At 30.3% G+C, this 13,671-nt stretch overlaps 2 protein-coding genes and 1 pseudogene across 2 annotated transcripts; 2 read left to right on the top strand and 1 right to left on the bottom strand.

Moving 5' to 3' along the window:
• Nucleotides 1-3,781: 3,781 nt before the first annotated feature.
• Nucleotides 3,782-4,123, bottom strand: LOC132944251 (uncharacterized). The gene has a single exon (XM_061013502.1). It carries the CDS (start codon nucleotides 4,121-4,123, stop codon nucleotides 3,782-3,784), a length of 342 nt encoding a protein of 113 aa, XP_060869485.1.
• A 1,147-nt stretch (nucleotides 4,124-5,270) lies between these two features.
• LOC132944244 (uncharacterized) lies at nucleotides 5,271-12,339 on the top strand (annotated as a pseudogene).
• Nucleotides 7,112-11,520, top strand: LOC132936229 (uncharacterized). The gene is made up of 9 exons (XM_061002919.1): nucleotides 7,112-7,328; nucleotides 8,116-8,172; nucleotides 8,258-8,320; nucleotides 8,399-8,470; nucleotides 8,530-8,592; nucleotides 8,671-8,742; nucleotides 8,812-8,874; nucleotides 9,110-10,505; nucleotides 10,572-11,520. Exons 1-9 carry the CDS (start codon nucleotides 7,112-7,114, stop codon nucleotides 11,518-11,520), a joined length of 2,952 nt encoding a protein of 983 aa, XP_060858902.1.
• Nucleotides 12,340-13,671: the final 1,332 nt, after the last annotated feature.

Here is a 13,671-nt window from a genome sequence, read left to right as displayed (position 1 = left end):
CGATTAACTGAAGAAAATAAACTAAGCATTAATAACGAGCTACTTATTTTGAGATCGTACATTTCTGCAGAATTTTGTCGATTACCCAGATCTCTTGATGATATTTATTTTTGGAAAGCCACTGAATTGAGGAATTTTGCTTTTTATTTTAGCATAGTTGTACTTAAATGAAAAATTAAAACTAAATTATACTCACACTTTTATTACTGGTTTTTGTAAAGCATTGTGTGCGGAAATCTCAAAATCCACATGGAATCTTTAATATACTTAATAGTTCTTGGTTAAGCGTATGAACACATAGATCCTGAATTGTTATCCACTTTGTGTTATACGTTGAAATTGACTTACTCTTCAAAAAACAAAAAATTACAGGCACATAAAAATGATTTTGATAAATATGGATCGTGTATAACTGGTTAAACAATTTTGGACAGTAATCAAATGTACCGTCTCCAAAAACGTGTTGAGCATTACATAAAAAACTTAAATTTTTCGGACAAGTTAAAAGTACTACATTTTCGTCATTACTTAAATAAATAAACTGTTCACCTTTAAATAACAAATTTTCTTGCATTTCCCTAATCTGATTAATTGCTTCATTTACATTTTTTGGAAGCGCTGGAAACTGTTTTTTTCTGGCGGCGTACATAGAGTTTCTTAGTAAATGAATATCACTATGTTTTAAATTATTACCTTGGTTTAAATGAAGTGTTTGTCTTATTATCTTACTCGGTTGTATGTGTAGTTGTGTTTCAGCTTAACGTTTCACAACACTGCGAATCATCTCCTTTTCAATTTCATTTTCTGAATACTCACTATATTTACTATGATAATTTATAACTCGAATAACTTTGTTGTATAGTTTATTTACAACATACAAACCGTTGCATTTTTTATTGGTACAACGAAAATAAAAATCACCACTTTTTAAAACACGGGATTTGGTGAATTTAAAATTATTTACACTAATACAAATATTTCCACGTCGCGATTCAAAAACTTCACTAATTTCTAAATCCATGTTCAGTAAATATAGGTTAGAGTCACAAATTCTATGTACGCACACTATAAGTTCTCGAGACGTACTGATTGTAAGGAATTTAATAACATTTCCGTACTCTTTATCGATGATTATCATTGCCTACTAAATATAGTTATTTTACGGTGGAAGACATAAGCGCCAAAATGAGATAAGAAAAAAAAAGTCGTATCGTACAAAAGCGCCAAAATCGTGTATCGTACATAAAATCATACTCCAAACGTTTAATCTTAATCGACAAATGTATAATCTGATTACGATAGATTGTCAATTGCATTTTTGCACCATATTTAGTCATACTCATACATGATACATAATGTACTCGTGTGATAGTAAAGACAGAAAATCACCGATTTCCATTTGCTTTAAATATCGTCCATTATTCACTTATTGTTAATAAGATTAGGATAGCCGATACGTAGTAAAGGTACGGTTTCCAAGGCGCGACCGGTTGCGGCGGCTGATCGCGACGACTGGCCGCTGGTACTCGACTGTCTTCTAAAGGTCTCCAAGCTGCGACTAGTCGTTGCGTAATTGACTGCTCTATAAATAAATGCCTTATCGTGGTTTCCAATGTGCGATTGACGTGAGCGTGTCATAAATAGTCGTTGCGTTCAACGATCGTACAGCTCTTGAAGCAGTGTATTGCGTGCGCCGCAATGCGATTTTAATAATTTTATTCTGAATGAATTTATCATATATTTTTATAAACGAATTTATTCACTCAAAAAATGTCGAAAACCACGAAAACTCTTTTCACTACAACTGAAGATGAACTGTTAGTTGAAGAAGTGAGTAAAAACCGTGTGTTGTATGACAGTTTGCATGAGAAACATAAAGATGTCAACTTTAAAGATATCATATGGAATAATATTTCTTCCGTTGTTGGGCAATGTAGTAAGTACAACATATTATCATAAGAATAAACAAATTAATATTAATAATAAGAAATAATAATTATAATAAAGTAATCAAATACCTACAAAATTATATATTATATACTGTTCAGTGTAGTACTGTTAGTTGCACCATTGGTCATTAAGTTCCCGTCGTCGTAATGCTGCTAACGTTGGCAACACTTGGTGCTATCGGTAGTCAGCTGCGATGATGGGGCTTACTGATAATGGTTCATTTTCTGCAACTTCAGTTTTTGTTTTTAAATTTTTTTTCTCTGTCGGTTATTATTGTCTAACCTTTGTGCTTGTTATACAGACGCATCATTATTATGCTTTTATGTCGCCTTTTTGATTATTGAAAAAACCTCGTGACAAACTAAATATTGTTTTTGGCTGTGCTGCTGCGATCTGTTCTATTGTCTGGTAAATATGGTTCGGCAACTCTAATTGATCATTATTATTATTAGTTTTTTCTTGCTATAGGGTTGTCATTTTACCAGCAATAGGGCATTTTGGCCACCTCTTGTGTTGGTCCAGCATATTGTAGTTTGTTCGAGGGTTTGTGTTGGCGGCATATTTTTGTATTCATTCGTGTCGTTTTGCGTGGCCACGTAAGTTTTTTGTTGCAATTGTATGAGCTGCAGCTCATGCAATTAAATTTATATATTTATATTATTTATTATATTGAAGCCGCATGAGGCACATTATTATACATTTATATAATTAATTTTTTTATACTTGAAAGTTGTAGCCGCCTGAGGCAATTATATTTTGTTATTGTACCTCTTATATTTTATAGCCAACCAGGCAAATGTGTTATTATAATTATTCATTCAGCCAATAAAATTTATACAGTCCACTATTATTAAATTATTATTCTTATTTATTTTAACGGGAAGACGGCAAGGCCAGCCTATTATTATTATAGGCACCTTATGCGTCAACAATATACATTATATAAATACACATTTTAAAAGTGTTTTTTTCAAGCATAAATGTTACATTTCTTTCCTTATGATTCATGAATATTACTTAGGTATTTACAACTAATAATTAGCCATTAACACTTACCTATGTATTATAGCTGAAGATTGCAAAAAACGTTGGCGAAACATACGTGATACTTATATGAGGCATAAGAAAAAACTCGGGACTGGTTCGTCAGCATTATCAAAAAAGAAATGGGCTTTGGCTGACAACTTAACTTTCTTAAACAACGTGGAATACGAAAGAAAGTAAGTAGATACTTATACCAAAAACAATACTTATATTCTACTTATATTATACTGTTAAATAAAATTACAAAAAAAGCAGATAAGTCGTGGATGTTGCTCTGCTGTATAGTAGGTTACAAGTGGGTTACAGTAATGGGTGGAATTAAATTTGAATCCAATGATATTATATCATTGTATACGAAAAACGATTCTGCGCAAAGACGGTTTATCTGTCTAGGATATATTATAGATTATTAAAAATTTTCAAATCTTAGATTTAAAAAGACAATTTTTTATGAATTTTTTATGAACGAGGTACTGAAGTCAAAAATCGAACCACTTTTACTGTCCCAAAACGTGACGAAAGACACAAATAAAATTAAAATTAAAAATTAAAAATTAAAATAAAAACACAATCGCGACGCTCAGAATCTAAAATTTTAAATTGATGTATCATATCAAAATGAATTACAAATGATTAATACCTATATTAAATATTTCAGTACAATAACAAATGTTAATATGATAGATACAACAACAAATGATAATCTGATTGTCGAGTATATGGTTTCATAATATTAGGGTGTAGTCTAAAAGCTTCATCTCCTACTATAACTTGAGGTAATACTTTATCAGATCCAGATAATTGTTTTTTTTTCTGGAAAACCAAATGATCCATTCAGTATCTGTTGACCCACACCAGATTTTAAAAATATGCCACTGTCTCCTTCTCTGCCAAATGAACCAACATCAATGGAAATACATTTATAATTGGCGTCGACCATTGCTAACATTACAATAGAGAAGTAATCTTTATAATTAAAAAAAAGCGATCCTGTTTTTTCTGGACATCTAACTCGAACGTGCTTTCCATCTATCGCCAGAACGCAATTTGGAAAATTCCACTTAGTCCAAAACTCTGATGCTTTTTTATTTAAGTCGATAGTCGATATATCGGGTAGAAAAATGGGCATAAGGTGTTTTTTTAACGACGAAAGTGTATCTTTTACGATAATGCTAATATAACTATGTGAAATTCTGAACCCAAAAGAAAGTGACCGAAATGATTCTCCAGTAGCAAGATACCTGTAGAATGTAACAAAAAAAATTAAAATTTGATACGCCACTGATATATATATTGATTATAATTATTTAAATAATTATAACATAAATTACATAACTATACCTAGTTAAGCTACCTATCATTTTTATTAAATGTATTTTTGCATGTCTTATAAAAATGTAAAAAAAAGGTCAGACAAACTTCGTTTTGAAGTTGTCGTTGAAAAACTTCAAAAAATACAGTTTGTTTGTAACCCGTATTTTTTTTAAAAAAAATTCTTTGAATATAATATTTTTCAAGATTTACTTGCAAAAACTTTAATGTTATGTATGATAGGCAAGTTTTGATCTTATCAATCTATTGAACATAAAAAACCACACATTTAAACTTCCAAATGACTTCCAATTCTTCAAATTAACCATGCAAAAACACACATTAAAAAAAAAAAAATGATAGGTAGCTAAACTAGAGTTGTGCCATAATAATTAAAATTCGCGAAATTTATTTTTATTTTCTCTTAAGTGGCTTTTTATTAAAACTTTAAAGAAACCTTCTTTTTCTCTTGTTTTAAATAAATTACTTATTGGCTTCCTGTATGATGGATTTGAAGTGTACATTACTTCTTCTTCTTCCTCCTCTTCTAATAAATGTATGATTATTTTATTATTATTTATAATTAATTGTTCCATTTTTTGTGATTTGTAACAACGAATTAAAAAGAAACACGTGTGTACAAATTGAAATATCAAGCTAAACTAAACTGAAAATAAATGCCACTATGCCAGCCGCAATATTCAGTCGTATTGTAGGAAACCAACATACACGCAACGATCAGTCGTTGCGGCTGATCGCAACGACCAGTCGCAACGATAAGTCGCAGCTTGGAAACCGTACCTTAAGATACGACTGGTACGACTGATCCAAGATACGACTCGTCGCGACTTTTCATAAATATCTCATATTTTCAGTACTCACAAAAATAAAATTCAGTCTAGACGTGTGTTGTCGTGTTGCACTGTCCTATCCGTATTTTAAATATTTAATTTACTAATACCATTATGGCTGAGTCTTTGTGTATATTGAATAATAATAGAGTAATACTGCAGTTATTAGAGGAGGAAGAGGAAGAATTTGAATTATTTTCTTCCCGACACTCACGTAAAAGAAAGCCTGTTGACAATATTTATAAATTTCGTGAAAGTGAAGGTGTTTTTGAAATTTTAGTTAACCGTCATTTAAATAAAAATGAAACTAAGTTTCGAGAATTTTTTCGCATTAACTATAAACAGTTCGACTTTTTGGTTTCATTGATCGAGGTAGAATTGTGTAAAGAACCTAGCAATCGAATAAAGAAACCAATAAGTGTTGCAGAAAAACTGGCACTCACCTTAAGGTATTTATTAAAAATACAATATATATATTTATATTAAAAATATATAGTTCATACAGTGTTGGGGATGTTACTTTTTTTTGTAGTTAAATTACACCACGAATAACCTTTCAAAATTGTAACTCAGTTATTTTAAAGTTATTTTTTGTATTTTGTCAAGCTGTACCTATTATTTTTGAGATAGAAATTATTAAGTAACTGCATTAGAAATTACAAATAATATTACTTTTTATTTTCAAATAAATGATTATGTCAATAGGTAGGTATATTAATACCTATAACTTATAGGTAATGAATAGGTAATGAAAATTAACAATTATACTTAAAATAAAATAAATATATAGTATATACATTAAAATTATTCAAAAAGTTATTATTTACAATAACTTATAACAATATGTCAAGTTACTCCCCAACACTGATTTTAAATTATAAAATTAAAATAAATATATTTTGTAATATAGGTATATGGCAACTGGCGGGTCATTCCGTTCGTTGTCATTTGGCTTCCGTATTAGTCATAGCCAGTGGCGCACACTGGAGGGTTCAAGGGTAGCAGCTGCTACCCCTGATTTTTTTGGTGGGTGGGTGGGTGGGTGGGTGCCGTGGGTAAGTGTCCCCAAGCTACTAAAATATCCACAAAGTAACAATATTCTACTATGTATAAAAATATTTAAATAATATAGGCTATGGCCATTAGAGTAAAAGCCAATATAAGAGGTAAGTAGGTAACTGACTAAATACCTACTAATGAGTATTTTATCATCCATAACATCGTAGAATAGATTCTCATGGTGGCATGTTTTCACGATGTTACAAAATACAAATTACAATCAAATCGGTATTCGGGATAGGCATTCCTACCGCGCGAGGTGGGAATACGTCGGAATCAATAAATTAATTTGTTTGTAGTTTGTGACTCTGTGCTAAATTCTAATGCATAAAGGTGAAGGTGAACGATTTGTTAAAATTATAAAATATTTTAATTTGTATTATTTATTAGTTATTACCATTGATTACTGATCAAAGATTTTATAATTTAAATATTAATTTTATAATATATAAATTAATTATTAAATCAATGATTCGTATAATCGTATAAATGTCTGGATTATATTTCTATTTTCGATGAACAACATAATAATATATATATATTGTAAATTATGAAACGAGCATCTTCCACCACCGTCCGACTTCTATTTATAAACAAATGGTACTATTACTATAGATACAGCTATACGCACCAGGCGCTCCAGCTATGAAATTTTCCAAACTGGATTTATATTTAATTCACACTAATAGTTTTGTATAACGTATATCGATGGAATGACGACGACACGAGAGACGAGACATATAATTGGCATTCACACAGCTCGCACAGCTACGTTATTACTATTAGACATTAGTTATTACTATTTTCTGTGTTATAGTGTTGTGAGTTATTGTTTTTCATTAATATTTATTATAGTGGCATGGTAAACAATTACAATATTTTTAACTTCCTACAAAATGTCGAATTCAAATATTGGTTTAGACTTGGTGTGTTCATGCGGTAAAAAAAAGTTGAACTTAAATGAAACGAATTGGAAGCGACATATTTCGTCCTGTAAATCAGAAGAGAGACTAAAAATCTCAAAAACATGCAATAATTTAACCAATTATTTTTCAAGAAAAAGAGATAATTCTACAGTGTTTGATGGACTTGATGGAACATCATTGCAAAAGAGTAAGTATTTAATTAAATTTAAGGGGGCTAGAGCGTAATCCATTCTAGGGAGTAAAAACTATGCGTTTTATATTTCAGTTTATATGGGTCTATGGGTCTTGTGAATGTGTTGAAAATAAATGAACATTAGTGTGTGTAATTTGTAGTACCGTCGTACCGAATATAAGATATACAAATTATAGCGCAGGGCTCTACAAATCATTAAAAAAAAAAAACTTAAAAATATTGAATAAAGTTAATAAAGTTAATAAAGTTATTGCATTAGTCAAATAGACCTGGGACATCCTGTATATAAATTACTTTTTTCACAATAATATTATCAAATATACTTAGTAATATCATAGACTGACAGACTGTTTTCGCTCAGAATCGTTTTTCTTATACAATGATATTATATCATTGAATTCAAATTTAACACCATCCTTTACAGTGACCCACTTGTAACCTACTGTACAGCAAAGAGAATCCACTTACCCACCTTTTTATACTTTATAACGTTATAGATGCCTATGTGAATGTATAAATATTACCACATTTCAAATTTCATCATATGAAATCTGCTGTTTATGAATTTTGATATTGAAAACAATATTAAATTAACAAAATTTAAATTAAAAAAAAACTAACTTGTTTGTCATGTAGGTCTAACCTCTATTTGGCTTAATTATTGAAATTTTATGATATATATACCTAATATAATATATATTACCTACTTTTAATACACATGCCAAAAAGGCCCACACCAGTTAGATACACATTTTTACATTAATTTTTATATGTTAAATAGGAAAATCAAATTTGCACAATATTTTTAATCAAAACCGCAAAGTCAATGATTTAAAAGGTAGGTAGTTTTTTTTTTTTTGTAAGAATTGAAATAAAATTATTAGTGTTTTTATGTTAGCAAAAACAATTTGCTTGTTTAATAGGAACTGATAAAGCATGTGGTATATCTAACGAAGACCAGATCTCTGAACTTGCTAAATCATCAGGTTAATTTTTATTCAACTATTTTATTTTACTTTTTATTTATATTTATTTTATATTATGTTGTGTTAATGTGTTATTAGGTACAACAAGTTTAAATGACATTGTTGTCAATGTCAATGAAGATCACATTTCTGGAGTTGATGATTTAGAAGGTAATTTAATTTGATTTTATATACAACTTATAATAATTTTAAATTTGCTTGTTTAATAGGAACTGATAAAGCATGTGGTATATCTAACGAAGACCAGATCTCTGAACTTGCTAAATCATCAGGTTAATTTTTATTCAACTATTTTATTTTACTTTTTATTTATATTTATTTTATATTATGTTGTGTTAATGTGTTATTAGGTTTAGGTACAACAAGTTTAAATGACATTGTTGTCAATGAAGATCACATTTCTGCAGTTGATGATTTAGAAGGTAATTTAATTTGATTTTATATATACTTTATAAAAATGTTGATTTAATTTTTATTTGTTTGTTAAATAGGAAGTGAAAAAGCTTGCAAAATTTCTAATGAAGACCAGTCTCTTACTATTTCTGTTGCAAAAGGTAAATTAATATTTTATTACTATATGTTAAGTTAATATTATATAAATTAATTTCTTTGCTATTAATTTTCTTTCCCCGAGGAAAAAATTAATTATAAGTACCAGGTTTTAACGCAATAAATAATCTTTTCTTTTCGTACGTCATTTCTCTAGTAACTTAATTGCTTATAATAGTCCGGATTAGATATCAACTTTTATACCATTGTAAAAATATATACAATTTTTCTCATTTTTAGAAGTTGGTATCGAAGAAAAAGATCCTATAAAAATAATTGCATCTGGACCATTTTCTTATGAAAAAAGAAAATTAATTCTTAGCTGGGGTCCTCATCAGCCTCAGAAAGAGGATATGTCCAAGAACTGTTTTCCTATGCGAAACAATAGGAGTTTTCTTCCTTCGTGGTATAAAAAAACATTACCTGATGGCACTACCAGCTCAAGAGAATGGTTTTCATATTCGTGCAGTACAGACCGTATATTTTGTTTATATTGTATTTTAATTGGAAATGATAAGCAGTCTGTTTGGGTCACGACAGGGTTTGGCACATGGAGCAAGGCAACACAGAGACTAATTATGCATGAGACTTCTTCCTTTCATGTTGAAGCTTCTCTTAAATTGAAATTAGAAGATCAGTGTGTGCCTCTTCAACCTTCAATTCTTAGAGCAAGGAACACATTTGTTGCTACGAACCGTCTAATTGTCACAGCAATTATTGACATAATTCTCTACCTTGCTCAACACTCTTTGGCTCTAAGAGGTCACAGAGAAAATTGGGAGACCAATTTACGTGGAAATTTTAAAGATTTGGTTTGTTTATTGGGAAAGTATCACCCTGTTCTTGGATCATATATAGCTGGCCAACGTTTAAAAAAAAAAACAAAATATGATTTCATATCGTGGAGAAGGCAAAATGAACTCATTGACGCAATGGCTGGATACACTCGTGGTGTCATTCTAAAACAAATTAAGTGTGCTAAGTTTTTCAGTATAACATTAGACAGTACATTTGATAATTCTAGAAAAGAGCAGCTCTTCTTTGTGATTCGCTACATTCATGATGAGACTGCCGAAGCCCATGAAAGGTTAATCAGTATGAAAGAATGTGCAAATACTTCGGCACAAAATATATTTGAAATAGTAGAACAAATATGTGCTATATATTCTTTAGATTGGAAGCAATACTTGGTTGGACAGTCCTTCGATGGTGCAAGTAATATGCGTGGTGCATATAATGGACTTCAGGCCATAATTAAACGTTCTAATCCGGCTGCAGTTTTTGTTTGGTGCTATGCACATCGGCTGAATTTAGTTGTTATTGATGCGGTAAGCTGTTCACCCAATGCAGTTGATATGTTCGGGATTTTAGAATCTATTTATGATTTTATATGCTCAAGTAAGAAACGAGTGGCCTTATTTGATGAATTTCAAGAAAAAATATATGGAAGTACACAACGTAAACGACGCTTCAAGAGAGTAGAAACTACTCGTTGGTGGTCCCATGATCATGCGCTCAATACTGTTTTAGACACGTTTGATGCTTTATGTGATACCTTACAAAATATCCAAAATAATGAATGTTTAAGTGATCGCAAAGGTGCTCATCAGGCTCGGAGTTTAAAAGAAAATATCATGTGTGATAAATTTTTAACCACAGCCATCACATACAAAAAAATGTTTCAAATTATCACTCCTCTCAGTAAAATGCTGCAGGCCAAAGACATAGATCTTATCGGAGTTATTGATCTAGTTAAAGAAAAAATACAACACTTAGAAACATGTAGAAGTGACATAGAATTTTCCACTGTCCTTAACCAAGTCGAAGAGTTCAAAAAGTTTTCAATTAACGAATGTGAAGATTTTAAGCCGATTCCACATAATCGAATTAGACGGGTACCACGTAAAGCTGACGAAATAGCTGTAGACGAAGTTATTGAAGACCCATTGCAAAATTATAAAATTAAAACATATTTTATAGCATTTGATACAGCTATTACTCAGATAAAAGAAAGGTTCAATGAAATATCCAGTGGTTTATTTAAGGATCTGTCATTATTTTCTCGACGTCGCATGGAAGAAATATCTAATGATCTCAATAAATTGCCAGTTGATGCATTTAAAGTATTTTCTGATACATATAGTAAATTTGTTGATAAGGAAGATTTAAAAAGAGAATATGTACAATTCATAAAATGTTATTTTAATTTTGAAAAAGTTAAGCTAATTCCAACCCGTCTTCATGATTCTCAATCAGACACCGAAGATGAATCTATTGACCATTTACAAAGCGACTTGGAAGATTCTCAGAACACAGTAGAAGATTTTACTATCCCCAAGCTTCCTTTAAATGGATGCAGTTTATCAACAGTATTGAAGGTTGTTAAAATAAGTGGTTTACAGTCTGTATTTCCTGTCCTAAGCATAGCTTTGAAAATTGCTGTAACATTACCTGTTGCTAGTACTACACCAGAAAGAACTTTTTCCAAACTAACAATAATCAAAAATAAACTACGCAGTACCATGACTGAAGGTCGCCTTGAAAATTTAATGGTACTTTCATGTGAAAATGACATTAAAATTGACTCAGACACTGTTATTAACACATTTGCCAATAACAGCAGCTTGTTGCAAAAAGCTTTATTATATTAATTTGTTATACAACAGTATGTAACCTAGTCCCAGTGTGCATAAATTGTATTTATAGGAAACATTTGTATTAAATATGTATTAAAATATAATTATATTTAGTAATTAGCAGAGAACATAATATATCTTTTTTAAATTAGCGTTCAATACTTTAATATTTAGTTGTTGAAGATTAAATAAAAAAAAATAATTGCATTTTTTATTCAATTTTATATTTATTATTACTTCTTAATACTAATTAGTAATATTTATGAAGAAGGTTATACAATACTACCTAAGGGGTGTGGGGGCGAAGCCCCTGCGGGTCTGTTTTTGAAAGTGAATTGGTGGGTGGGTGGTATTTTTCAATTCAATATGCTACCCCTGTTTATTTTTGAGTGTGCGCCACTGGTCATAGCTACATTAGTCTAATAATAAAGGAAACATTATCTATTTTAAGAACTAAATTAGTGCCTATATTTTTGCCGGACGCTAATACAATTGATTTTAAAGTGAAAGCGGCCGAATTCAGTTATAAATGGAATTACCTATCCTAATTGTATTTTGGCTATTGATGGTAAACATGTCCGGATACGCAGTCCAAGTAACTCGGGATCTCTTTTCCATAATTACAAGGATTATTTTTCGACAGTATTGCTCGCTATGGTCGACGCAAATTACAAATTTATCGTTGTTGATATAGGATCGTTTGGCAAAGAGGGTGACAGCGGGATTTTTTTAAAATTCGAATTTGGAAAACAAATTCTTGGAGGAACATTTAGATTTCCCGAAGATAGTGCTTCCTGGGTCCAATATAATTGTACCCTATGTGATTGTCGGTGACGAGGCATTTAGACTACACAAGCACATAATGAAACCATTTTCAAGGAAGTCAAGCAGAGAAGACGATTCTAAAAAAAATTTTAATTATAGACTAAGCCGTGCTAGGCGAGTCACAGAAAATGCTTTCGGTTTAACCAGTCAAATATTTAGAGTTAAAAATAAATATAACGACATGTGATGATTTAATTTGGGTTGCATGTTGTTTGCATAATATGTTGAGGGATGCTTACATGGAAAACAATAAACGACCATTTTATGAGCTAGATTCTGAACAAACAGAACCCACCAATATTATGCTGTCAATGACAAGAGGAGGCGGATTCTACAATATTGAGGGATTTGAAGTAAGAGACCGTTTTAAACTTTTTTTCAATAATGAAGGGTCCGTATCCTGGCAATAATGAATTATTATGAGAGTTTTGCATTATGTATAAATTTCAACCTTTATTTAAGATTATTTAATTCATAATTTTGTTCCTTCAAAATATTATAAAAAAAACTTGCATACTTACTTCATGAATCTAATATAAAAATTAATAACAAAATATACCTAGTATAATATATTATGTTCATATGTTCATAAACCTATTTTACTGCTCACCATGATTATTATGGTAGTTTCCAAATCCAGAATAATCTGATGACATGGGATATAGTACTGCAGAATCCGATACCGCCTGCAGACTGGAAAGCTGGTAGTAATTTGTTTGGTCAGGAACAATAGATGTTATACGTGGTTGTTCAGGAGCTGAATATTTTTCTTGGATTTCTGTTACTAAAACCAATGATTTAATTTTAACCTCGTTTATACCTTTATCAGGCAATTTTTTACTGTAATTGCCAAACTTTTGAAAAACCGAATGAAAGTAATTTCGGTTATTTTGGTTTTGACCGAATTGAATTAATTTCGGTTTTTACCTACTTAAACCGATTTTGGTTATTTTGGTTTTGGCAGATTTCGGTTACACTATAATGAATTTCATAAAATCATTCATATTAAATATAGAATGTACATGATGTAAAAACTAAAAACTGTATGAATTAGATAATATTAAATTCCGAAGTTATTAATTTTCAAATTTTCGATTAGCTAATTTTAAAACCAATACCTAATTACTTACTGATTTGGTAGTTTTCGAAATCGAAACTAAATACAGATTACAGATTACAGCTGATTAGTGATTAGTGATTACCATAAATTACTTCCACCAATCCCATCATATTATTTAATATTATGAAAATTGTATAATTATTTTTAAATGCATATAATAGTTTTATAAGTTTTATTTAATTGTAAAACTAATTTAGTACCTAATATTAAAAAGATAAGCC

The sequence above is a fragment of the Metopolophium dirhodum genome, chromosome 1 (genome assembly GCF_019925205.1).
Source record: "Metopolophium dirhodum isolate CAU chromosome 1, ASM1992520v1, whole genome shotgun sequence".
Classification (NCBI taxonomy): domain Eukaryota; kingdom Metazoa; phylum Arthropoda; class Insecta; order Hemiptera; family Aphididae; genus Metopolophium; species Metopolophium dirhodum.
The sequence above is the reverse complement of the archived record's forward strand: the minus strand, read 5'-3'. Positions and strand labels throughout refer to the sequence as shown.